The sequence below is a fragment of the Falco naumanni genome, chromosome 8, assembly GCF_017639655.2.
Source record: "Falco naumanni isolate bFalNau1 chromosome 8, bFalNau1.pat, whole genome shotgun sequence".
Taxonomy (NCBI): domain Eukaryota; kingdom Metazoa; phylum Chordata; class Aves; order Falconiformes; family Falconidae; genus Falco; species Falco naumanni.
This window is the reverse complement of record NC_054061.1, coordinates 44,617,744-44,645,477: the sequence shown is the minus strand read 5'-3', so window position 1 is coordinate 44,645,477 and position 27,734 is coordinate 44,617,744. Positions and strand designations below refer to the sequence as shown.

At 38.2% G+C, this 27,734-nt stretch overlaps 1 protein-coding gene across 5 annotated transcripts in view; it reads left to right on the top strand.

The window, feature by feature from the left end:
• The window catches only part of TLK1 (tousled like kinase 1), a 70,138-nt gene that overhangs the window by 4,339 nt on the left and 38,065 nt on the right, over positions 1–27,734 (top strand). For 3 of the 5 annotated variants that reach the window (XM_040605047.1, XM_040605043.1, XM_040605045.1), the window contains exons 2-3: positions 21,272–21,390; positions 25,165–25,236. In XM_040605047.1, coding sequence (XP_040460981.1) covers positions 21,272–21,390; positions 25,165–25,236 — 191 coding nt within the window. Of the gene's footprint in view, positions 1–1,944; positions 2,119–18,114; positions 18,134–21,271; positions 21,391–25,164; positions 25,237–27,734 lie in introns of those variants that run through there. The other 2 variants (XM_040605044.1, XM_040605046.1) reach the window with 2 other exon arrangements.

Sequence of the window (27,734 nt, the reverse complement as noted above, 5' to 3'; positions counted from 1 at the left end):
TGGACTCGCTGCAGTGGGTCCATGTACTTATGTTAGGGCCCCAGAGCTGAAGGCAGTACTTCAGGTGGGGCCTCACAAGAGTGGAGTAGAGGGGGAGGATCCCCTCCCTCAACCTGATGGTCACGATTCTTTTGATGCAGCTCAGGATGTGGTTGGCTTTCTGGGCTGCAGACGTACATTGCCGGGTCATGTTGAGCTGCTCGTCAACCAACACCTCCAAGATTTGGGACATACATGTGAGTGTCTTGAAAGCTTCTCTTTTGAGGTTGGGGGCAGTGCCACAGTGTCTGGTAGTCAAGCATGATGCATTGCGAGTTGTTTTTTGTGTGTGCTGTTGGCTTTGAACACTTCACTGAAAGCAAAAGAGAATGCCAAATAAAACTTTGAAATACCACCACAGGAATGTGATTTTCAGTTTTCAAATTTGAGCCCAAATTAACATGTGATGACAAAATGGTAAATAAGCTTATGACATATATTTGATACTCTTTGAAGAATTAATGTTGTAGTAGTAACTTTTGTTGGTGACTTTTTGTTTTAATTTGATAAATGTGTATTATTTGTATCTATTGTTATCTAAAATGTGATGGTAGTTGTTTGCTTGAGCACAAAGGTAAAGTTTATTTCATCCTTAAGTAAGTTTCCAGCCTAGAAAGTGTTCCCAGGTGCCGGGTTGTGTCACATATGGTACATACAGTATATTAGCCCATGAACGTGGAAGTTACCTGATCTTGTTAAAACTTACAGGGTTGTTTTCTTCCGTTCTTTGCTTGTAGTGTAAAAACTCAGCTGCTTTGCTTAACCAGTAAGTTCTCAGTAAGTTTGTTGGGTTTTATCATTCAACTGTAGACTGAGAATTTTATGGATTTGGCCGGTTTATGTGAGAGCAGAGAATAATGGAAACACTTTGTGTTTAAAGGTGATGGTATATTTTTACTCAGGATGAGCACAGCAATTGTGAAAGATTTTTTAGGCTGGCTGTAGCAAGGGCAGGTGTGTAAGACTTCATCGTTCCACTGATGTGCGCAGATTCTAGCTTGTGATATTATTGCTGGTTTTGTTGCAGATGTTTCTCAAGTGAGCTGATGCTTGTGCCAAATTCTTATGAGTTCTTCTAGCATGCAGAAATGATAAAAGAAAAAAGATGACTTCTTGTTGTTGTTGTTGTTAATACGGACCCTTGTTTGAATCTGGTTTTCTAAAAGACAAGTGCTGCAGAGAATAGAGCAAATTAGTACTTGGGTGATTGTTTTGTTTTAATTCTGTTTTAACTTGCCTAGAATGGAATTTCCCATTAACCTATTCCATTTTAAATGGGGAGAGAATCAATATCTTTAAGGACAGGCTGTATTTATTTATTATTACCTCTATTCAAATAAAAAGCTTTTCATTTCTCTCATTCTTTTTTTCTCTCTATGTTTTTTTCCTGTTTGCTTTTTCTTTCAGCAAGTAAATTTTTTTCTTCAGCAAGCTGAAGTAAACTTGCTTATTAGTAATAACTCTGGTCTGCAATTAGTATTGACATTTCTTTGGATTTTCTTAGGGCCTGGTAGTCCTGAATGATTGCAAAATACTGTTGGGACTCCTGGGAAAGACTACTGTATGTATGTGCATCACAGTCAAAGTTAGGTCTATAGAATTTTGCTACCTGAAGAGTGGAGATTATGGAAATATGACAGGCTTAAATAATCCTTTATACTTTATGTGTTCTTGATGGAGGGTTGTATATTGAAGTTGTACTTGCTCCCAGTTCAGATTACTCCCATACTAAATTTCAGCCCCCATGCTGATATTTTTTACACAAGAAAACATTTAAGTTAGTAAACTCTGTTTATGCAGTAGAATATTTCCTGAACTGTAGCTCTCCTAACATATAAAAGCACACCAAGGTGAGGGGAAGAAAAGCTTTATGAACTACTTTCTGTTTGTCTTGGTGTGTTTCAGCTGTAAAAGAGGAAGAGGAAAATTTGCTTTGCCAGATTGCTCTGCGTGGAGGTGAAGGTGGGCAGAGGAAGAAGAGCAGTCGGGGTTTCTGTTGACAGTGCCAGTGCTCCAGTTGGGATTGCTCAAGAGCAGTTAAACAGAAGCTGGCCACCACAATATAACCCAGTTTTTCAGGTGGGCTTGCAAGTGGGAAACTTTTGTTGGCTGAAGGTAAGGGATGAGTACTGCATTTCACATTCAGTACTTGAAGGATCGAGTTCAGTAGCAGTAGAGAAGGGTTAGTGAGTATCGGAAGGTATTTTGAATTCTACATTTCCCTTCATCTTGACGCCATCCTTGTTGAGATGCTCTGTTTGGGATAGAAACCAAGGATCTGCTTCCTTCCCAGGCACCTTCTCTAGAGCTCTTATTCCTTTCTTTCATTCCTAAGCAGAGTGCCGGGTTGTGCCAGCAGAAAAATCCTGGCAATCAGCCTTTCCCTTGGGAGGATGCAGTAGGTGGTGGGAACATGAATGCTCGTAAGCTTTAATCGACCTCAGTCAAACTTAGTCCCAGAAGAGGGGAGCAGAAGGGCTTGAGTGAGGCTGGACATGCTGAAGATTGACGGGGCAAGCCTGGGGCTGTGCGAGCCTTTGAGGGTGGGTCTGTGCTGGAGGGATTGACTAAAATCAGAGTGATTATATTACTAATTTTAATCATGAGTTAAATCAGCAAGCAGGAAATCCTGATTAAATAATTGTTTTTAATTTTATTTTGCATTTGTGCTTAATTATTTTTCCTAAAGAAAAGTTGATTCTAATTGGTCTAATTTGATCATGCCTCTTACTAGGCAAGAGGGTACCCGTCTATATGCATTTATTTAAGTAGTTATGCAGCTTAGATTCTTAATGTTTAAGAAACATAATTCCCTATGCTTTAGACAGCTTTTAGCTAACTTTATTAGCTAAATAAAATGAATGCTAATTGTGCTAGATACATAAGAAGAAACAAATATATCCAAATGTGTTTTGAATTTAAACCAAATTAAGTAGAATTGTCTGTAGTTTGTGAAATGAGTCAGTTATTTCTGGTCATTGTGCCTTGCGAGATTCAGAGTAATAGATCAAATCCAGTTACCATTCCTTCTTGTTCATTTTTTGGAAAAGCAAGCCAGGCTTTCCTGCTTTCTGGGTTGTCAATTGCTTTTTAGTAGTTCAAGTGAACCAACTCTTGAAGTGGTTGAATGAACGAAAATGGCAGAAGTTGCTGGCAAAAGCCAGCTGAGTGCTTCAAGGGCTGGGCTTTGGATGGCTCGCTGGCGGCTTCCAGCCATGTGCTGGTTTGGCTGCCAGCAGAACATTAAAGTTTATATCGTTTGAATGTATTTCCCTTGTATGAATTTAATAGATCATAAACTTTAAACCTCACCATAGCTTCTTATCACTCCAAGTTTAATGCTGGAGCATATTTTTAAAATAACACAAATAAGAAAAATTATTCAGCCTGTGCTCAAAAGGCCTTTTTAGCTTTAGCTGGAGAGGCTCTGAGGCTGACAAGTGTCCTCCAAGGATTTAGAGGGAAAGCTAGGGGTTATTGGATGATTACACAATGGTGACAGGAATCTGGTTGCTTTGGAATGGGAAACAGTTTACTGGAGCTTTTATGTGAAACTGAACGTCACTAAGAAGGTCAGTATTCCCTGGGACCACCTCCGCTTGCTGAGAGGTGGCAGCAGGAGCATTAGGCAATGAATGTATCTTGCCTCATCATATCTGCACGGTTTTGGGTGGGTGGAAACTGAAAGGCTGTGGTGCTTTCTTTATAAGGTCCTTAAGAACAAAGCGCTCTGCACTTCACATTTTGAGAGATGAGGATGGTGGTAAAAAACTCCAGAGTGCCTTTTACAGGAAATTAAACCCTACCATAATTACTTGGAGGTTGGCGAGTACTGGATTCCCTTTCTTTGGACTTCTAATACAGCTATACTTATAAGAGAAAATGAGGAAAAATATGTTTTTTGAGGAATAACAGGAAATGTTGATGCTTTTCTAGAAAAACCTATTGTATGATGTCACATACACCCAACCTTTTAGATACTTATTTTTATGACTGTACCTTGAGCTCAAAAGCTTGTAGATGTTTCAGGCACTGGGTCCTGCAGCTGTAGCTTCTGGTGGATTGCAAATTATTATTTTTTTTGGTGATTAATAGAACCTCTGAACGATATGCGCAAAGGCCACAAATTGGAAAGTAATGTTAAATACACAAATAAATATTTAATTTGCTTTTCATAACTCCTGTAAGTCTGAAAATACAATTTAGATCCTGGTCTTTGCTCAGTGGGTCTCAGATGTCCTTGGGAACACACAGCTTTAACAGCAGAGGTGTTACCCATTTCTCTTTTCCACAACTGAGATTCTTGATTCTATGGAGACAAATTCAGATGATGCTACAAGTAGGATTTCTAATACTTCTTTCTTTCAGTCCTGTGGCTTTGGCTATTCGGGTGTGTACACTACATAGCTATTTGTTGAGTATTGTTTTTTGTAGTTAGTGCTGTGCTCTCATAGGTCCCAGTTTTGTCCTAAATTTTGCAGCTGTACTTCAGCCAATGCCTTTTTTTTGTGTGTGCACCCTAATACCCTCTTTCTAGCTATTTTGTTCCTCAGGGAGGTTGCTGTCTTTGTTACTTCTTAGCTTATTCCTAGTAAAAGTGATGAGAGAAATAGTGTCCTTTAATATATTTTCACTATAAAGCATTTGTAAATAAAACCTACGCATTAATAATATTCTCTTTAACATCGATAGAAACATGTATTTTTAATATATACAGATTTATAGTTTAAATGGGTTTTATTTGTTTAGACAGGACAAATTCTTTTTGGTTGACACTGGTGACTTACAGCAAGCTTTATATTTTGCTAAGGAATATCATTGTAAAGACCAACTGTATGTGCACATACAAGACTGTAATGAAACCAGTTCTCTTAATGTTGTTTGTATGGTGAAAAGTAGAGTAACTTTGAAATAGCTTTGGGTTTTTTATCTTTTAGAAATACTATGTTAGTTTATTAAGGAAAACATTTCGCAGGTAATATGCCGGAGGTCTTAATTTGTTGTCAAATTCTTTTAGTCTTGATGGGTAGTGATCTGTTTTTAACAGTTCTATGAAAAGTTGTATTAAAAGATATGTCAGAAGATTTGAAACTTCTCAAAATAAAAGCCCTTTGTTATTGCTAAGGTATGTCCAGGAACGTCTTGCTTCCCTTTCCCAGCTCTTTACCCCCCAGTGTGTTCCTTTTACCAGCCAGGTGAGAACTTACACTGTGGTGAGAAGAGTGGTGATGGTCTAGGTGGTGTGATTATCTTCATAAAGTTTTGTGCGTTGTTTTTTTTTTTTGTTTGTTGTTGTTGTTTTTGTTGTAGTGGTAGTAGTGGTGATCATAGATTATTAAGACTAGGTTTATCAGTATTAGTCACTAAGTTTTTTGTTTATTTTTTGTTTCTTTTGCAAGTCAGTTATTCCTTGAGCTGGCTGTTGTTTGGGAGTGGTGGTTGTGTTTTTGATTCATATTTCGGAAACTTTCTGATTGTTAGGGTTGCATTTTAGTTTCAGTAGTTTTGTTCATTGTACTGAACTCTGGTAGAAGGCTATCTCACAAGTTTTCTACAAGCTTTAACTTTGAATAAAGCAGCGTAAATCTTGTTATAGCACCTTTGTATTTAGTATTTTGAAAGGCCATTATGAGGATTGGAATTTTCATATTTTGAAGTTACTATAGGATACAAATAGAAGTAATTTCTGAAGATGCAGGTTTGACATTTTTTAATGAGATATAAAGAGTACTTTTTGCTGTGCATGTTATTGCTTCAGTATGAGAAGTTCATTGCCTATTTAATTTACCTCTACTTACGTAATCAGATTGCATATTACCTCTTTCTAATTAAATTGTATTATTAAATTATTGTGATGCTAATAATGCCTAAGAGGGGTAACACCAGTGTTCAAAGGCAAATCTCATGGTCTTTGCTTCCTTGTTAGATGGTATTTTGCATTCTGCATTCATAGATTCTTTTTTTTTTTTATTAGTGCCTTGCTTGATGCATGTTGTCACGTCCAGAACATCCAAGTGGTTGGTGTTGAGGAAGAGGCAATTTTATATATCATGCATGTACACACTTTTATATATACACAAAATGTGTGTGTGAAGTCTTGATGAGCTGTCTGTTTAGTTGTTAGGAATACTAATGTTGTTGTTAGGACCTCCCTCATTCCCCATAGCAGTCTCATAGACAAGCTAAGCTTACACAAAAACTTCAGCTGCTTTTTAGTAAAAATGTTCTACAATCCTGTTGTCTCTTATTACATAGTTCTTAAAACTTGTTTTATTTTTTCAAATATATAATTTTGTTAAACTTGCTGATGAGTATTTCAGATGATATGAAATTCAGCTGCTGGATTAATGGTGCCTAGTTTTGCCATATCTTGAGTTTTAGCTTTTTATATTGCTGTTTGCTTTTAAATAGAAGAATAGAAACATGTAGAGTTCACAAAAAAGCAGAGTCTGGTTTTGTATTAGATTATATATTAATACTATATTTCAATATTCTATTTCTTGCATTTTTCTCCCTGTTTGTTATACTTGCAACATGAACCATAATTTGAGAATGAAATACTGAAGCTATGACAACAAAATAATTTCCAGTAAATGACCTTAATAGTGATTTTTTTTTTTCCCCTCAGTGTCGTGTGATTGAAAGTTGACCTGATTTGTTCTCCTGGCTAAATCACAACGTGCTGTTCCCTCCAAGCCTTTCACTTGTTTTTCTCTTCTAGAGAAGTGCAAACAACAGGCACCAGTCTCTGCCAGCGTCTGACACCACCTTCCTGCTGTTTTCCTTAAATCTCTCTTCAAGTTTGTTCATACGAAAAAAGAGAGAGACAGAGATAAGCTGCTATTTTTACTGTTTTGTTGTTCTTGTGGCTTCGGAATCCTGTCTTTCTAAGGGAAGTGAGCAATGAGGCAGCAGTACTGACTGTCACAAGTTGTGGAATTTGGCAGTGTTCCATCATCCCTATGGCTCTCCAGGTGGGGTCTGTGCTCCTAGACCAGGTCCCCAAGCCTGCCACCTCCCAACCTTCCTGACCAGTGCTAAGCCACAAGGGTGACCTCCAGTCTTGTCCTGCTCCTCTGTTTCCCCTGTGCATCCCTAAACTGTCATTTTCCTCCTCAAATTGCAGTCCCTCTGCTCAGCTTTCATTTGCACACGCTGTTGATTTTGCTGGAGGGAGGACAGCCATTGATAAAGAGACCAGGTCGATGCGGTAGAAGCAGGAACCTTCCGGACACTGAAGCAGTGACCGCCAGCACTTAGCTGGAGGGGTGCTGGGTGCTGTGATTTGCAGGGATGTAGCTGGGAGTCTCTCCTCGTGTCTTGTGGCGAGTCCCTGCACAGGAGCTCTCCTGCTGTAGTGCTGGCAGCAGCGGTGAGTGCTTCATGCAGGTGCCTGTGTCTGGAAAGACCAGAGAGGAATGTTGGTTTATCTTGGGTGTCAAAATTTTGCTTGACCACCAGTTACCACCTGAGAAAAGGCAAAATCTAGTTTAAGGTTGTTGTGGCTAAAGATCCAAATGAGGGATTTTTAGGAAATAACAGATGATGTTAGTGTTTCTTCAGTCTTTAATAATGGGAATTTCTGATGATTTTTAGGTTGTGAGTCAAGACAGGTCATTACAGTTGCTTTTTGTTATCAAGTAATTGAATCTATTGGGCTTGTTATATGAGTGGTGCAAGGATACTTGAGTGGAAGAGTATTTCTGGCAAAATAAGACATTTTTAGTACAAGTTCTCTCATGGTAAGTAATCACGTTAGCATGTAGTACTCACAGAACAGTATTTTGTTATGTGAAAGCGGTTCAGGTGGCTACCAATATAGGTAGTGTGACTGGCTGTTAGGGATGTAAAAGGGTTTTGTTAGAGACTAAACTGATTGGTTTTTTTCTTTTCTAAAAGTTACACCAACACCTGTGTGGTGTACTCAGTCATTTGTGTTTGCATTTGCCAACTTCTGTTCCAGAGTTTTCCCGTGTGCTGGCTGGCCCCGTGTGCACGTTCCCCAGGTAGCCGCAGCAGCAGCGGCTGCCCCCTCTGGGGGCACACAGCATCCCTCTGCCCTGCTGCCAGCCACTGCCCAACCTGCTGCTTCTCCCTGGGAACTGCCGCTGGTGAAACTTTCTCCTTAGTGACCTGTTTTTATTCAGTTGTTTTTACTAGTTCTTAAATTTCAGTTGTCTTTTTGTCACTGAGATAGCCCGCCAAAGCAGTGCCCTGGGAGGCGAAAAGCGTGGCGTGTGCATTGCAGGTACCCTGGTACATCTGGAGACTCATCAGGGCTTTAGCCTTGCCTGATGGTAAGGCACTGGTCTCATTTGGACTGTTGGCCCTTACTAACTGATGGAGGTAAGCCTGGCCCAGTTCTGGATCCTCTCTAAGTCCAGCATAGATTTCTTTATAGATTTTTTCAGTTTAAAAAACATCTCCTGTGTCGTTACCTTGGTGTCTAGTTAAGCCCAAAGTCAGGCGTGTGGAAGCAGTTGTGTTAAATTTATGCCAGGTGAAATGCATCCCGGTTTGCCAGTGGTTGGTATGGTGGGCTGCTCCCTCCTGGTAGCGCTGGCTGGCTGCTGGCAGGCTGGCTGTGGGAAGTAGGCACCAGGAAGCCCCTTCGGAGGTCCGAGGAATCTCATGGTCTTTCCCTGCCTCTGGTGGCAGCTGTTTTAAGAAGTTCTGCATTGTCTCCTGCCAGTTGGGGCAGAGAACTTGGATGACACTTGTTCAGCTTAAATTGTGGCCGCAGTGATCTACAGAAGCCAGTGTAAGCATCCTTACCCTTTAACTAAGAAGACGTGTTAGTTTTCTAGGGCAACGAGTAGTATGCATGCAGCTGAGCTTTCAGGTGCTTCTCCATGGCAGATTGAGATGTTAACTGCACATAAGTATTTTTACTGGTGTCAAAGTAAGTTTAGAATAGATACCTGAAAAAATAATTTTCTTTTTCAATTTGCAATACCAGAGACTTGTATCTCTGTCCTTTTCTGATTTCTGGTTGCCCTCAGGGCTTTAACTGCATTTAAGTTACAAAATTTTAACCACGTGATCACAGAATTTTTTCCATGAAGTCTTTTCTTCACTTAGCCTGCAAGATGGGCAGTTCTCAGGAAGAGACTGTGTTGAAAGGAATGAGAATCCCTTCTCTCTTCTAAAACTTGAGTGGAAGTGATAGTATAGCAGAAAAGAGAGCTGGCTTAAAATTAGGCAATGAGCGCTGATAGGAGAAATGGCTGTAATGCAGTTTTTTTTAATGATAATGCTGAGCAACACTAAAACCAAATTTTTGACAAATGATTGCATAGGATGTTTCTTTGTGAACTGGGGGGGTGCTGAATTTTTAAAAGTGTTCAGTACACAAGCATGCAACTGAATTTCATGTAGATTGTTGGTATCAACGGGCTTTGTAGCTGTGCTGCAATAAGGATGAGTACAAAGTTTAAAATATTTTTTTTCCCTTAGCCTTAAACTTGATTCTTCACTGATTCATGTGTGATTTTGTACATGTCTCATTTTTTCCCTATCTTTAGAATGGGAGCAATTCTGCAAGGTCCTAAGAAAATGTAGGTGTAGTCGGTAACATGTCAGCTTTGTGTGTGCAATTTATCTATTTAGATAAGGTATAGATTAATGTATTTGGAAAGACTTAGGATTTTTTAATTTCTTCTAGTATGTTCCTTACCATGTAATGGCAAAATCAATGTAAGTTAAGAGTTACGTGCTGCTATCAGCTGTTCATGGTGTCCTGTGTGCTGGGGGGAACAAGGCGCTTGTCTCTGCCTAGAGGGTCGGTGGGCTGTCTGCACTGGGGAGATTTTGGAGATCATGAGGGCAGAAATGGCAGTAGGAGCAGCAGAAGTAAGGGGATTAGGAAGTTCAGGGAATTAAAAACTGAAACACACTCCTGTTGACACAAATACGGCTTTCAAATACCAGATGACTGGTAGTATAACTCAGAAAAATAAGATATATTTATTCTGACAAATTGTTGGGGTTTTTTGGCTTGCCTTTCTATCCTATGCATAACTTCCAGACAAATCTGGTTGGGGAAAAGGTGCACATTTTATGTTTGTTCCTTTGTGGTTTACTTTTTCTGACTGAGGGTGAGAACCAGAAACCCTATGGGAAGGGGCATTGCTTGCTCTCTTCCTGCTCAGTAGGTGACCTCTGCTTTTAACTTCCTTCTCATTCCTTCCTTAGATAGCAGAAACTACTGTTTATTTTTGATACGGGCAAAACGCCCGTGCCATTTTAAATTCTTGCAGAACAGCCATTTCGTGGACTCAAGGGTTTAGAGATAACTGAATGCAGTAAATGAAATTTGCTGCACTTTCTGGGATTTCTCTAGGTAGATGTTTTTCTTCAGAAGCGCTCCAGGCTTTTAGTCCTTTTCAGCATAGAAAAAGAGAGAGGGATGGAAAGTAGTGAGCTTTTGTTCATAGTGTGATTCACTTTTTGAGAGTATCACAAAACTGTTGTTATCTAGTGACCTGTTAGTCTGCATCACCAATAAGTGACCTGTGAACTTGCTTCTCCCTGCTCACTGCCTCCTCCTCAAGGAGACAGGGGGTGTGTGGTTTTCCAGCAAATGAGGCTGAAATGGGCAAATTCTGCTTCTTTTTCTGTTTGGGTACCTTTTACAGAGCTGTCCGGAAGCAACAGTTAATTGCAGCAGATTCCGCTACACAGAGGGGAAAAGGGAGCTGGTATTGATAGGCAGGCAGCACGTCACCTGCATGTGTGCAGCCCAGGCTGTATTAGTTTTTTCTCTCTCTTGGCATAATGTTGTGTTCAAGGCAGATGTTTGCTACCTAGGAAGACAGTCTTCTAGTGTTCCTGCCACAGATGTCTTGCATAATTTTGGCCAAGAAGTTAGGTGCTTTCTGTAAAATATAAATAGGCTTTTCTTACCTTATAGGGGGATTATAAACATAAACTTCTTGTCTGCGTATTGTATATTTGTTTATTGATCATTGTAGTAGTACAGTGCAGTACAGCAACACTGATACTGCCCTATGGGACACTAACAAGGACTTCTTTACTTTTGATTGACCAAGGATCTCCAGTAGACTAAAGCAACCCAAAGGGGGTGCCATCACATTTTCTTCTAATCTTTCTTGTAACTTGTTAGCATACAATCGTAAAGCAATGCATTTAGTGTAGTTTTTCTTTTAACCAGAACATTGTTCTTAACTCTGAAGATAGAGGAGTTACTGCTTTGGACCTTACAACTGTGTAATGAATCTTCCCTTTCCAGGAGAAAGCTGCATGGAACCTAAGGTGATGGTTTATAAAGCTTTATGGGAGACTTCAGAAGAGACATTAATATCACATTTATGCAAGCACAGGCTATAGTGGTCAGAGATTACAAGAAACATTAGGAGAATGTATTAGTTGGCTACCCAGTTGCTGCCAAAACTGACAGTTGTCTTGAACAAAACTTTATTAAAAGCACTTTAGATGAGTGCTTTGTATCTCTGATTATTCTGTCACTAGCAGATGTTCAAATCAGATGCTGCCATTAAAAAAGAGTTTTACTGAAGATGCATTTGTTTTTCACTATCTATGTTTGTTCTAAATGGACTAAATGCTTAGAGCAGTACTTCAGACAGAGTCAACTAGTCAATAAACTGCTTTCATGTATTACTGTCTTTAGCAGTGATGAGTGCAGAATGGTCAGTGAAGACTATGTTAGCAAACCTACTTGTTTCTTTGAAATGTTCTGGTTCTGCTACTTCGCTATTTAAATGGTATAGGTTGGTGATGGTGAAAAGCCACCAAAATCCTGCCAAATCAGAACCAGTTCTTTGATTGTTCTTGGCAGTTCAGAGTAATCTAGAGAACAATTACAAGTGAGTAATCCAGGTTTTTGAAAAAGCAGGAAAATATGACACTTGTTACATAGTGACAAGTTTCAAAGGCATGGATACCGTTCACTGTGAAAAAACATGTTCAGGGTATCACCCATATAGTTTGTATATGTTCAGAGTGTTGACTTATTTGTCAGGCTTGTTCTGCATATGGTATTGTAGCCAACATTTTGGGAAATCTGTTTTTAGCAAATTTTTAATTATTTGAGCTCCTGATTTTATGAGTTCAGAGTAAATCTTCATAAGCAGGACATTGCAGAAGAGTTGTTACTCACTGATGCTACTTTTCTGTGGAGTATTTTTTTGCAGTGGCTTTTCTGTTTGATTGATTATAGGAGGGCTCTCATTACGGGGAAGGATCTTGCACTTTGGGATTTCAACATAGGAACACTCTGACCGTACCTAACTCTATATTGTTTTTAAGAGCCTAGAAGGGATTACTGGACACTGGGAGGGATTTTGGATGTGGGGAATTCTTCCAAGTGGACTGTTCTGCTGTTGGGCACAGCAGATGTTTCTCTTACTATGCCCATGAACTGATCTGTTGAATTCAGGTTTTGTCTAGTTATGGTATGTGGAGGAGGGGAGAAAATTCAGTGGTAGCAATCTTCAAAATCTATCCTATTTACTGCTGTTGAGGCGTGGCAATTCCAAGATAAACAGCTTTCAGGATGCTAGTAATATACAACATATTCTCTCAGTTGTCCTTTTCCTCTTCATTCGTTGCACTAAACATTATTCAACAGACTCAGGAAGGACCTTGTCGTGGTTCTGTTGCTCATAGCAGTATTTGCTATGCTAACGCTTCCTGTACATGGTGCACATGGAGTTATATTAGAAATTTGGGAAATGGATAGGTAGATGCCATGTTGAATGTTCTGTGCTATGTCTTAGCGTCTCTTTAGTAATTATTCGTACTTGCCAACTACTGTCACTAATACGGAAAAAAACACTGCAAAAATAATGGCGTCATAATTTCTGGGGCAAGATGGGACAAATTTGACCTGTGAAGAATTTCTTCAGGAAAAGCTGGCATAAAGAAAAGGCTGGCTAAAAACTGACTTGTTATAAGGATTCACATGCCAAATAAAACTAAATGTTGTTTTCTGAATAATGAACAGGATTGAAATGAGACACAGCATGCTGTTGTTTCAGTGAATATTGCAAAGCACCTTTCAGACCCGTCAGCACCATTAATTGTTAGATAGACTTCAGCCTTGAAATCTGTCATAGATATACAGGTGGAGTTTACACCTGTGCAATGGGTTTGTTGTCTGTGACGTTGAAGGAAAGTGAAATTACTTACATGCAATATGTAGGAGAAATGCTGTCACTCCGAAGTAAGAGCTCTTTGTGGCTTCAGGGGGCCTGTGTGGCTTTCAGGCAGTTCAGTTCTATTTCGAACGGGTGGGTTTGGTAGAGGGACTCATCAGATGTGAGGCATCACCAGCTTGCCTTGGACATAGTTGCATGCCTGGTTCAGTCCCAGTTACAAAAGAATGGACCCTTGGGGAGCTATTGTCTTCTCTATTGAATGAATCACTCCCTGACATTGAATGAGCCATTCTGAGTTGCCATCCTTGTGGCGTATACCCACATAACATGAGTATATGTTGTTGGTTTGTGGCCAAATAAAGGCATTGGTAGGCAACTTGTAAATTCTTCTCTGCCTCTGCTGCCTACAGCCATCTGATGAGACACATAATGGCCAAGGGATCCTTACTGAGTGCCTAGCTGAAAGGCAGGGAGAATTAAACATTCTTAAATTGTTACCCACAGATGTCTACTAGCTGATCTGGAGTTGGCCCAAGTGGTTTATTCGTAAGTCCTTCTTCAAGGTGCTAGCAGAAGTTCCCTCAGGAACACATTTGCCTTTAATTCGCTTTTCCTTTCCAGGTTATTGGCCAGACAATTGAAATTCAAAAACTGGCAGAACAGAGATGAAGTCTAATGATCATTACAATTTTTTCAGTGTTAAAGAATTGATTTCTGTTGCAAAATGATTTGCAGAAAATTACTTCTCTATCCAGCAGCCAAAGTTTTCTTTGTTTTAGATCAAAGTTGAACTGTTGGGAAAAGTGAAATGAACAACATTCAAACAGCATTTTTTAAAAAGTGAGCTAGAGCCATCATTTTTAAAAAGCCTTTGAAAAAGACTTCCAAAAAGAAATAGACTGCATCTTGTGGAGAGAAGGGACACAGGGAATGTTTTCCTGTTCAACACTAGAAGAATTAAATGTTGAATGCTAGAGTCCAGGTAACCCAACAGCTGTGCACTTCCTCATCAACTCTTTCGCTCATGGGAAATTGGTCAGTTCTTCCCCCTCCACGTCAGAAAAAAACCTTATTTTCCCTACTTTGTATTTTGACAAGTGTGCATCCAACAATCAAACAACTGTAATCAGCAGATGCAAATTTTGTATTTATCAAAAACTGCTGTCTTCTGATGTTTACAGGAAAGGTTATTTTTTTCTTATAATTTGTTAGATTAGCCATAGTTGTGCTTTTTTTAGGCCAAAATTTGCCAGTTATATTATTTCCCTCCCCCTTTTATGTAGTCTAAAGCCTGATCTGTCTGCCTGCTAATTATCCAGCTTTTTCCCTCCTTTCATCCCCCAGCCTCCTGTAAGCATTAGTCACCTTTTGCTTGCCTGCATCCCTCTGCCTATTCCTTTGGACAGTCTTTTTCATTTTAAGAGGATCAATTTGTGGAATAAACACTCTCTTTAGATTATTAAGAAAAGCATTTTAAGTTCATCTGGGCACCTTAGTAGTGGTCGGGGCAGGGTGGGGTTGGGGGGTTGTTAGGGAAGAGAAGTACCTAAATAGGGGAGATAACTATTTTTTATACTACTTTTCCTGTGTTGTGTGCTTCAGTGTTACAGGCTCAGGTGCTAAGAAATGCTGTATTTTCACTGTGCATTTAAAATTACTCTTGATTAATCAGATGGGTTCTGTTCTTTCCTGACCCTGAGCTTGGATATGTGTGTGTCTCATTTAGGAATTTCTTCTCACTTAAGATCTTTTCAAACAGCTAGTTTCACTTGAACATCAGGATGTATTTTCCCCATTTTCTATTGCATCTATTGCTGCTGTTTAATTTCAGCTGCAGTGAAGGTTTTTAACTGGAATGTAGTACCCTGAACTTTTTCATTTACCTGTTTGGAGGTTATAGTATCTACATAGTTCTCTGCAAAAGAAATTAATGTTTTTTATGGGAAAGGCAGTGATTTCAAGCATTTCTAAATTTCCAAGTTAAACTTTGTAATGGGTAACCTATACCTGTTTGTTGTTACTTTAAGTATTGTAGAAGAGCTGGAACCCAGAGGGCTTGGTAAACGGTCTGTCCTCTAGGCTTTGGTTGTGTAGCTGTTGTTCGGAGGTAAATATATATAGTTCGGGGATTTTTTTGTTTGTGTTACTGTAAACCTCAGAGATTGTGTCTTGCTGTCTGCCCTGTTGACTGCTGATTTAGGTTGAATGGGACCTTCCTGGCTTCTGAGGCCACAGTACTGAATGAGTGTGGCCTCGGGTTGTGATTCATGTTGGATGGTGATGCATTTCAAAGCCTTCTGCTAAGGGCAGGCTGTGTTTTTGCTGTTGTCTTGGAATTGAACTCTTCTCAAGTTACTGCTGCTTGGCTTTATGCCATCATGCTAGCATCTCAACTTGTTTTCTTAGCACATTAGTAGTTTTCAGGGCTGTTTCCAATTATGTTTCCTGTGATTCCCCAAAATATGCTGTGGAGGAAAGACTATTCAAGACATGGTTTAGCAACGCAGGTCAACTTTGTGGTTTTTGTCTGATTAATTTGTCAATCTCTCACCCCAAATATTCTATTTTAAATTGAACAGGTGTTATTTTTTCTAATTTAAAAATCAAGAAGTTTGCATTCACTCCACACAGTTTGATGTCTTACTGTATTTTGGTTTGCTGTGCATCTTGGCTTGATTAGACTTGTATTTCAGAGCTCTGTGTGCTTCTTCTCTGAAAACTTACTTTGGGTTGCTTCATTCTCCATTGGCTTTATGAGGTACTGAGGCATATATATAAAGTATAAGCTGTAATAAATAGGAAGTTCTACTATTAACAGGAAGAGACTTTGATCAACGTGATGATGTCTTGCTAGTGTTTGCCTAACAACAAAATAGTTTGTTACCGAATAGTTTGTTTTCTTGGAGGCAGAAATGCTAGCTTCATTACCTTATTTTCCTGGAGAATGAAAAAGTCATCTGTGGTTAGTTCTGCACTAAGGAATATCCAGAGTTTCAGACAGGTAAGAGAGAAGAATGAAGTTGAGTGCATGGTTTTGTTGGTTTGGTTTTGGGGATTTGGGTTATTTTCCAAATGAGGCAAGAGAACATGAGACAAGACTTGAAATACATGTGGATGCAAAGACAAGATGCATCTTCGTGTTCGCACAAGAAGAAAAGAAAGTAGTTGTGTGGGCGCTTTTTTTTAGGAGACTGTGTAAGGATTGTAAAATCTGTATTTTTAGTAATTTTCATAGTCTGTTTTGCATTTGATATTTTAAAGCTTTCCTTTTATCTGCTGGTACACGTGTATTCTAGAATAACAAGAGCTGTCAAACTCAATTGTTATGAAGTTAAATTATTAGACCATCATTGTAATGGGATCAGTGCATTTTAGGATATTCCAAATTGAAATAAACAGTTACTTAATGACTTTTGGGATTGCATTGCAATGCCGTTAAACAGTGGTTTCTATACTTGGAATGGTTACCATGCTTAAAGTCTGGTATTCCTAACTTCAAAGATTGCTTAATACCTTTAAAGGAATTGTGACTTAAAAAACCCCAAAACTGCTTTGCAGGCTGCTTTTTTTGTCATTTGAAGTGTGTACCGTTCCCTCCCTCCCGTTTCCTTTCTTTTCCCACCCCTCGCTTTTTTAGCTGGATATTAGTTAGTTTTACTGATCTAAAGGATGCCACTGTCAGTGCAGAGGCTACATGATGGTAATGTTATCAACATTAATGTGAAGTGTTCCTAAAAAGTACGTTGGGCATAATTCACATGCTGTGTGTGTTACCATAAAACCTGAGTGCCTACTGGGAGCACATCAGGAAATTCGATTTACATTTGCACTGTTGCAGAACTCTCATCTTCTATTCAATAGATAGGTCTCTGTGTTGGAGTATTTTGCTCCAACAAATATTTGGAGAAACCAGACCAAACCAGTATGCCTTTCATTTAAGTGAAAGGTGGTTTGTGCCTGGAATTCAGGAGAAGGGGGCCTCAATCTAATCGAGAGGGTTGTTCTAAGAAGAATGTGGCTTCTGCATAATGAACTTCATCTTCATTGCAGAAAGTTGACAATGTGTGAAGCTGTTGATCTTCATCTCCAGGCTGTAATTGATTGCCAGTTAACAAGAGTCCATTCAGGGTAATAAGAGAGTTGAAGATAAAGATTGAGTCTTGGCTCTGGATTCCATATTTAGTGGAAAAGAAAAATATGTCTGATCTGTCAGGTCTTTGTGTTTGGGTCTGCAAATTGCTCTGTAGTCTAGTAGTGTTTGAGAGAGACATCGCAGTACATTTATATCCCAAAAGATCCTCTCTGCTGAATTTTTTCTCGTAAAATGTCGGTTTTACTGAGGTATGAGCAAGTATTTGGTTAAATAACTGGATCTTTTGCAAGTTTGTATATTTGGAGGTGTAGGGCTTTGGGCTACAGGTGTAGTTGCATTCTATTATTTTCTGGACACCGGTTCTGAAAAATTCAGATTACCATGGAGAATCCTCTGAATCCTTACACCTCTGTTTTGCTAAGGTAGAGTATGGTATAATTGATTATACCAGATGCCATGAAAAAGCTTATAAATTGCTTCTCTGAATTTATAACTTTGACTTTTGACATAACCCATTGCTTAATAAATTCTCAGAGGAGTTCGTAGTTCTTTTCCAAAGAGTTCTTGCAAAAAGTGTCCTTTTTAGAACAAGAAATCTGTATATTTTATGTTAGTTTTTAGAGGAGAGGATATATATGGTAAACATCACTCCTGAAAAATACAACAGCTAGGCAGTGTTGGTAACTTCTTAGAAAAACTACAAGAAGCATTCCAATACCTGTAGCAGTTACAAGAAAAAAAGTGCATTTTTTTTTAGGGCTCCTCTGTGAGTTTTGGGTGATCTTCCAGGTGTTCTCTTCAGAAGACAGTAGAAGTTTAAATGGTGGATGGTAGCAATACCAGTCTTCTGTTTAGGAACATTGTAAGTATGCTGTGAGCACTTGTGTGTTGTGATTGGTTTCCTTTGAGTTAGTGAGTTGCTTTTCAGGGGTAGGAATTAAGTTAGTTTAAGTCAGAAGTCTGGGTGTATTTTCAGTTTAGACTACGTTGATCTTGTGGGCAGCAAGGTATTCTGTGAGCAGGAGAATGTATAAAGTCTGGTGTTTAAAAAAATTAAAATTACATTTTTTTGTCCCTTACATGAAGTGTCTTAAAGCTTGCGGTACCTTTAAAATTAGGTAACTTGTGCTGAGAACTGAAGGATTGTACAGAACTGCTTGTTCTTGAAAAAACAGCTGTGTGTCTGGGAGTGAATGGTGTATTTTAAATTACAGCATGAATGAGGAAAGCAGTTTAATAGATCTTCCTAGGATTTGCAGTGTGTTGAATGAAGGTTTGAATCCAGCTTTTCTATCTTGTCCTTCAGATCACCAGGATGGCTGAGTGTGTTACTTTTTGGTTCTGGATATTTAACAATAAAAAAACCCAAACCAAACCAAAAATCCCAAACATAATAACCAAAAAACACTCCAGCAGAAATAATGAAGAGAATTCAGTGCATTCATTAGTGTGTGTAGGCTCTAAAAGGTGAGCAAAAAAAGTGAAGAATTGTATTTCATCTGTGGTGCAGACAATCTCTACCTGCTAAATTACTATTCTGACTGGGAAGGTAACCCAGGGGTGCTGGTGTACTTAGTGCATTAGTATCTTGGTACCATTCATGAGATGGCAGTAGCAATTTTACTCTGTAGCTCTTAAAATGAGCCTTGGCTATCCATGATGATTATTGCTTTCCCATATTTCATAAAATAAACAAAATGGCTATGGTGGTATCTGTTTCTGTAGTATGTGTATGCTTTGTAATTGCTAGTTATGTCAGTAATTTTAAGTAAGTGCTGAACTTTTGTGGGCAGTGTCTATCAAGTAGGCTAGTAAATCAAAATATTGGTAGTCCTGCTTCATTAAATGGGTTACTTTGGTTATTTCAGAGTGTCATACACTTAAACACTTGGATTGTTAAGAAGAAAACCAATAATCATTTAAACTTTCCTGACAAATCTGGTGTGATTAGTTTCTTATGCTTTTTCAGAGCAATACTTTCCCATTAATGTATAGATTACATACATACTAGGAAAGGTACGCTGTACACATCTGCCTTTTTTTTTTTTTTTTTTAAGCCTTACTACACAATGTGTAAATGTAAGAAATATATTTTTGTGCATATGAGAAGTGTACAATTTGTTTTTGAAACTCTTGAAAGCAGTACACAAGCATATTTTAGGAATGAAGAGGATTCTTGATTGTTCTGCAGTGCGCATACATGTAGTAAAACAGTCTTTTACCCTGGAGACCTTACAATCTAAAATATGTAGAAAGTGGAGGAATTTTTACTAGGCAAATTCAGAAGTGGCATTACAACTGCTGATAAAAAGCCAGGTGCAGTTTCAACCTGGGAAATTCCTCTGCATTGCTGAAAAAGTGACCTGCTGCTCCAGATTTGGCTGCGTATGTGTGAACTCCCCCACCTCCAGACACAAGATGCGGTATCCTCAACTTGCCACTTGTGGTTTGATTTTTCAGAAGGAGGCTCTGCCAACAACACATTTCCCGAATGTCTCCTTTTTGACTGAGTTTCTCTTGGTGTGGTTTTCTTCCATCAGAAGTCTGGGTACCAGGGTATGTGGTAAAGGGACACTGACACCACAATCACTATTGTCTGTCTTCCTGTGGGAGCAAGGGCAACTTGAATTAGCCAAATAACAGAGCCAGTGCTTTCCCTACTGAGAGTGTTAGCTGCGTGGCCAGGAGTGGCCAAAATGTGTAGTACATAAAGGTCTGTCTAGTTCTTGAATGTTAAAGGTTTGTGAGATACCCACAAGTCATGTAAGAAAGTGTCTCATCTCTTGTTAATGGTGAGGATGGCTACACTGATGCCTTGGTTGTCAGGATGCTTAGCTGACGGGTAGAAGTTCATAGGAGCACTTACTTTGCAGCCTGTAGTTTTCATGAAAAGGGAATTCCAAAAGCTTTTTTTGTAGAACCATTTGAATATACATAGTTCCTACTTGCAGTCCTTTGTGAACTGCTGTGTTGTCCTGTGGGACTGAAAAGCACAAACTTGTGTCTTTAGTTGAAAAAAAAAATGAGGCAATATCACTTTATATGGTACTTGAAGGATATGCTATTAAAATAGTGCATAAAGACTTTCACATTAAATATCTTATTTAAAATAAAGCAACTGAAATGTTTCCAGTTGAAGATAAACTGAATGTTCAAGTAGTTGAAAAGATAAAAACAAAGAACGCAGTTTGTGTAAATACGGAAGACTATTTGTCTAAATCATCTTTCAGACTCATTAAACAGCCGTAAGTGATTTAAATACAAATTAGAAAGCTGCATATCATGCTGCAGCCTACTCATGTAGGCTGAACTCATCAGAAACTCCTTTTGTTCTTCCATTTCCTTCCACCTTACTTTCCCTGCTGATGCCAGCAGCGCCGCTTTACCCCACTCAGCAGGGCGGTCGGGGGCACCACCTGTGCAAGTGTCTCTGTTACTCTTGGCTCCTTTCATATTGCTGATCCTGCTCCTTGCTTCTCTGCCCTTCGAACTTCCCTGTAACCCTGCATTCCCTTGCACGTGTTGGGGACTGTGGTCTACATTTTGGTTTTCCTTTTTTCCCTATGATTCTTAGTTGTTCTTCCTGGACGTTCATATGTTGATAGCCTAAACAATTTAAATAATATGGAGAACAAGGGGCTTGCAGAATTGGGAGGTTTTATGCTGGAAAGTATTTTGCTGCTGTCAGCTAGTTTTTAATCTATAAATAATTGCCTGGTTGGCGTATCGCATGCTGCAGACTCTATGTCTCTCTCTTACATGCCTCTAACAGGTTCTAGTTTTCACCAAAATTGACAAGGCTATTCTGATAGACAGAAATTTCCTCAAAAATTCTGGAATTCATTGAGTGCGTTCTTTATTAGGTAACAGATGGTGAATCCATTGTCAAGTTGAGGGTATAAATCCTTTCCTTGCGTAGGCCACTGGTATGTTTGGCTTATTTGTAAAATATTCCACTGCAAATATTAGGGAATATAATGAATTTATTTATCTTTTTTAGGAGCAATGGATGAGCTTCATAGCCTGGACCCAAGAAGACAAGAATTGTTAGAGGCAAGATTCACAGGCGTAGTAAGTGGCAGTACTGGGAGTACTGGAAGTTGCAGTGTTGGAGCTAAAGTAAGTTCTAAGAGCAGTTATCCAGACCTACTATTTTTAAAATACTAATTTATCTCACACTGTTTCACTTGCATATTGTCCATGTGATTTACTTGCAAAAGTACTGGGCTGGAATTGGCTCTCAAGAAAATCCTTGTTAATCTGTTGTTTTGCTTTGAGGGTAGGACTGTTTATTCTGAACCTGTCTATGATGCAGACATTGAATTGTTCTTAAAAACATCAGAGAATGGGCTTATACAGGCTCGTGGTTTTGCTTTAGTGCACATGTGATTGGAGACAGAAGTTTTTCCCAGTATTTAAGTTTAGTTGTCCTTTCTGCAGATGGTCAGCTACTTACAGTTTGGCTTGAAATAGACCCAGGGAATCTGGTGTGACCTCTGTTTTTAAGATTAAACTTGTTTGAAGACTAATATATCTAGACTAATAAAGCCAAATTCTTTTAACTTTTCCAGACATTTATATCAATTTTGCTTACTTTCATTGCAGACTTTCTATAGTCTATTTGTTAATATCTGAACCAGGATGCAACTTGAGGAAAAACCTTACAAACATTCAATAGGGGCTTAATTACCTTCTGTATGTCATACATTACCCTTCAGCTGATACATCTGCAGAATAAATTTTCCCTTTATTACAAATTTTGTTCAAGTTAGTAGCTTCAACTTCCAAGACTGATCTCTGCAATACTGTTGCCTAGCCAGAGGTACTCCATTTTGTATTGTGTCTTTGAGTGTTCTTCACCAAGTGTAGTACTTAATAAACTGGTGTGTCAAAGATACAATACTAATTTTTCAGGCACAAATTTCCCTGTGGCCAAAGTACTTTTGAATTCTGTTTCCAAACTATTTGAAGTGTCCTCATATTTGAAGTATTTTACACAAACTTGGTTAGTATTTTTCACTTCCTATTCTACGTTGTAATTGAAATTTCTGGAGACTTGTGATGTATTGTTGACTGTTAACAAACAATAAGGAATAGAAATCAGTGCATAGTGATCTAGCATCATGACTTTTTAATTTGTTTTTGAGAGTGACATGAAGGTAACAGTCACAAAGCTGTAAAGGTGACACATCACTTCTTTTACTAGTGTCTTAACCAAGAAGTGACTTAAATGATCAGGGGAAGGAATCGGGTTGGACTGACAGTGTGGTTGATGCACTGTTGTCTTCTAATTATGACTGCAAAAATGTATACTCACCATATGTTATGATAGAGGCAAACGCAGTGGTTCTGGCCCATCTTTGTTTCTTTCTTCCTTGGATTCTCTAATACTGCTCATTCATGTAATTCATTAGCTCATTATAATTGCTCAGGCCATTGCTTAGTATTCAGGTGACTATTTGTCCTTTTCCATTACTAGATCTGTACCTTCTTTTAACTTCATTTAACTTTTAGTGTATAAATAAACCTTTCTATTAGTTCTTGATACAGCTGTGTTGGTCCCTTGGCTTACTGTCAGTCTTTCTTCCTCAGAAGCCGTCTACTGCTATGTGTGTAATGCATTTTCTTTAATTATCAAGTTTCTTGGGGTTCTTTTTCTTTGAACTTTGATCCCCTGTGAGTTGCTGCTTACCATTTCCATAAGTCTGTTCAAGTCTTTTTGTTGTTGTTGTCTGTTGTTCAGCTGATTTGACTTTTAGGCAAATTACATTCCACTTTCAAGTTCTCGGTTTGTGCACTCACATTAGCCAGAATAAAATGAAGTTTAAAACAACTAATTTCCTTTTTCACTCTACCATGTAAAATAAAAGTTTCTTGTCCATGACACATTCCAAGATCTGTTTGAACAGGTAATTGTACTTGTACAACCAATGTACTTGGTTTCCAAATGGGTAGCTGGATACAGCATTTTTTTTAATACCACTTTTTTTAATACCAAATGATTTGATGATTGCTTGCAGAAGATGCTATCACCACTGTCTTCTGATTGATGCAGGTCCTCACCTCAGGCACTGTTGTTCTTATCTTTGACCAGAAATATTCCATTAGTGATCTTCAGTATACAGTGCAACATCTCTTCTTCTTCCTGCTTACTTTTTGTTTGGTTTTGGGAGGCAGGGTAGAATACTAGTATCTAGTCCTGTGATTAATCCTACCATCAGTAAAACAGCAATTATGTCAGTTTTGTTTGTATTTCTTTTATTTCTGACTATTCAGTGTATCCAAATAGATAGCATGAAATGTAGCTGATCTGGGCTGTTTGGAATATGCTTTTTTTTCTTTTTTCAATATAGTCTTCAGTCTTGGTGGGGGATGTTAAGAGAGGCTTGCTTATCTGATTTTTATTAAAAGGACAAACAGATAAAACCTTTCATGTGATGTGCAGAGGTTACTGGGGAAATATGATGTATAAATATGATCTCCATTGGTCGTCTTTCACTTTGAAAACAAAAATGAGAAAACTTCCTCTTCGTGTACATCCCCAAATCCACATATACTAAATTCTCATTTTCCTAATGTAGCAAGACAATACAGAGGTTGCAACTGCACTTACTGGTTAATTTTGGAAACATTCTAGGTCATTATTCCTCTAGTAGTTAAACTGAGTAGGGCTCATATTTATTGGGACTGCTATTTTGAAAGCCTACTGCTATGTATTGTTTTACTGAAGAATTTTGGAATTGTTTGGCGGGGTGGGGGGGGAAGCCCATCATCTTCAAACTTTCTCAGTAAGCGAGGGTGGAAATATGAATATAGGTTACTGAGATTATGGTCTTGGCTAACTCCAATGACCAGATTTGAGACATCACAAGCAAGAACTACATATAGGCATTTCTGTACTAAAAGACTGCCTGGGGTGTGGAACACACGTGGAAATTTTGTGGGGTTAGTTAACATTCCTCCAGAAATTTTAATGCAGAAATGATCTAGTTATTCAGAAGATGTCACAGATCAGTATTGTCCTGCAAACTGACACAGTTCTGGAAAGCAAGCATGCTTTGAAGCAAGCTGAGTGTTTGCCTTGGAACTGGTTGTTTCACTTCAAAGTATTTGTTCTGCCTTCCTGTATGGAAGAGAATAACCCAGCAGTATAAGATTTTATATTTTTTCTTTTAATAAGAAGAAGCTCAACTGCTGTTGGCATTTTTTGTTCTCTGAACGTGAAACAGACTCTTGCTGTAAAATGTCCTTATTGCCATTCTGTGTTCAAAAGACCTCTGAATAAATCAGCCTTAGAAAATTACTAAATAAATATTGTAACTTGAGACTATTTTACAGGTTTTGTCTTTTTTTCATTAGTCTAGGTTTGTTACTTTGGGGAAAGTGGTTTGTTTTAAGAATGTGGAATAATATTGTCAATAGCTTGTAATTTTCTGTCATTGAGTGAATTAAAAAAAAATATCTCTGCCATAACCTAGTGTCTGTCTTGGAGAAAATGAAACATTCTTTTTCTTTGAAAAATTAAAGTTTTTAGTAGTCTCCAGCAGTTTCAACAATATTGGCTTCTTAAGCCTCTTCTGTGGAACCATTTGGTAGGATTTTTCATTGGATGTTTTGCTTTTCCCAAATAAGACTTAAGTGGTTTTGAATGTTCTAGGGTTTTACGTGGCTTAAAACCAATCAAAATACAGAATTTACTGTGCCCTGTCAAACCATCCACCTGTCAAACTTCTTATCCGCCTTGAAATCACCAGTGCTTTATAGTTAATATTAATTTTCCCTTGCGAGCATGAAATTTTATTACTGTTACTTGTTATAACTGTGAGTGATAATAGTGGATTAGCTGTTTTATAAATCTGTGTATAATGTTCAGTATTTTATTTGTCTTGGTAGGCTTCAACAAATAACGAAAGTTCAAATCACAGTTTTGGAAGCTTGGGATCTTTAAGTGATAAAGAATCAGAGGTAAGTATATAAGGCAGATTCATTATTACGTCAAAAATCTAATGTTAACAAATCATAATTTTATATTCCACTGTGATGCCTTATTTCATGTAGAAGCTTTTAAAGTAAAATGCAGAATACACAGCTAGGTAGGAAAAAGCATACATTAATAAAAGATACCATCTCTTGGATGAGGAGACATGACTTCATAAAAGTTTCTTTGGACTTCTGGTCATGAAACTAGCTGCCTCTGCTTCTTCATTATCTATGTAGTCATGCTGTGAGGATACATACAGCTTTTGGAGCTGAAAACGCTTAAACAGTTTGCTGTCCTTTGTTTAGTAAGTAATAAGGTTTTCACCAGCACAGATAAAACTTTGACGAGTCTTTGGCTGCACCTTTGAAAGTACCCTAGAAACTAGTTTGCTGTGTTTTCTTGAAAAATATGGATTTAGTCCAAGGCCAGACACTGGCTGTCATCTGCATTTTTAAAGCTGCAGTTGTCACTGCGTTTTTTCTTACCTATTACCAATTCATAATCCGGTAAAGGATTCATACTCTTACTGGGTTTTCATGTGCAGAGTGCAGACTTCCCTGGAGTAGAAGATGGTTCTCTCAGTGACCAGCACTGATACAGCTGCACTAATGCAGCTCTTACAGTTTACCTAGTTTGGGGTGGGTGAGGCTCTCTTGACAGTGTTGCCTGTGTACGTCACAGTTGTGTCGATGAGATTATACCCATAAGTAAGCAAGAGCATATTTTTAGCCTGGGGTAGACCTATGTTTGAGTGACATGTCATGTTGGAAGAATAGTTGTTTGGCATGTGCTTTTGATGTTATTTTTCCATTAAAGCTTTATTTTGTGGCCTAATTGTACATTCACTTAGTCGCTCAGAGACTGTCTGATTCTTGCTTTTATACTGAGCTGACCAGCAGGTGAATTTAGTTAGTTCCCAAGACCAATACCTTATAAGTAAACATCTTGTATGTGTGATTTCATGTTTTCCTCTTTGGGAAAGGCTCTGCTATGTTTCTTTCCCCTTGCCTTTCCCAGCTAGATTTTCCTTTCAATTGTATATAGTCTATTTTCTTAACCAGAAGAATGACTCTGTCTGCCCATTGTTTTTCTTCATGGCTTTTCCTAGAAATACTTTGGGCAGTGGTGCAGTTCTGATGTTCTGGTGTGGGAATGGAAATGTGCTGCAGTAGCCTGAAGGTTATGATGCATTATTGCAATTCCCTGACAAAAAAAAACATGTCTAAGTAGTTGAGTGATCTCAGAACACTCACTATATGTGTAATAGCTTTTTGGCGTAGAAAAATGTTATTTTACAGTTGTATACATGAGACACGGAGGCATGTAAGTTTGAAAGTTCAACATGTTTCTTCTGTCTCTGCACAATGTTTTAACCTAAAGCCATGCTTCTGGATAGGGATAATTTATTTTTTTTTAATTATTCTAAAATAGAAATAGACTTTTTTTTCTTAAAAAGTCCCTGCACAGATGTCTAGTGTTCTATTGCACAGGTCTCCAGGTTTCTTCTGTGTTTTCTGAAGGATGGTCTTAATGACATTGAATAACGAAATATGATTTCTTGACCCATTTTCAGAAGTTGTCAGTTGTAGTCACTTAAATTATAATTGTGATGCCAAATATGTTAATAAGTTTTTAGAGTCTTTTCTTAAAATAACAGCTGGTTACTTATATGCTGTAATTCCATGAGAAGTGCAGTTTAGTGCTTAATATTGCAAACAGGTTGTAGGATTTGTGTGTGTGTGTTTTCTTGGGTTTTTTTAATGGTGTGACAATGAAAATTTCATAATAATAGGGAATTCCTCTGGTGGATGGTAGTGTACAAAGACAAAGACTTATGCAGGAAGCAGTGCCATCATTTGATGATGAGAGAGAACTGTTGTATTATAATAGATTTTTGGAGGAAAAAAAGGTAGAAATACACATCTCAGAATCATTAAAACTCATTTCTAGCAAGAATGTCAGTTTCTGATTAAATTGTGGTGGTACATTCACCGTTCTGTGCTCTCATCACTAAATGGCACATTAAAAGATATGAATTCTTTCACACTTAGTATTCAAACCAAGGCAGGCTTCCCACACACAAACAACCCTTTTTGGTTTTCTGATGTGAATTTTTTATTTTTTACATTTTAATCACAGGATTGCAGAAAATATAACTATTACAACTGTAGTATTCCCCCCCCATGTGATGGATGTATGAAGAGGGGCAACTTGCCTGAATAATAGTTTTACTTGAGATACTTCACAGAGATAAACATTGAACTGCAAAATAACTTGAAACCAGGCATTATCCTGGATTCAGTTCAGCATTGTGAGTGATAAACGTGACCTGAATGTTTGATCTTAATATCCAGACCTGTATTCCAGTTTCTTTTAAAATTTGTACATGTTTTTTTATTAATTTCTTTGCTGTGATACATGGATCTTTATTTGCGTGTGTATTAGCTACTTGTAGTTAAGATAATTTCTAAACTGGCTACCT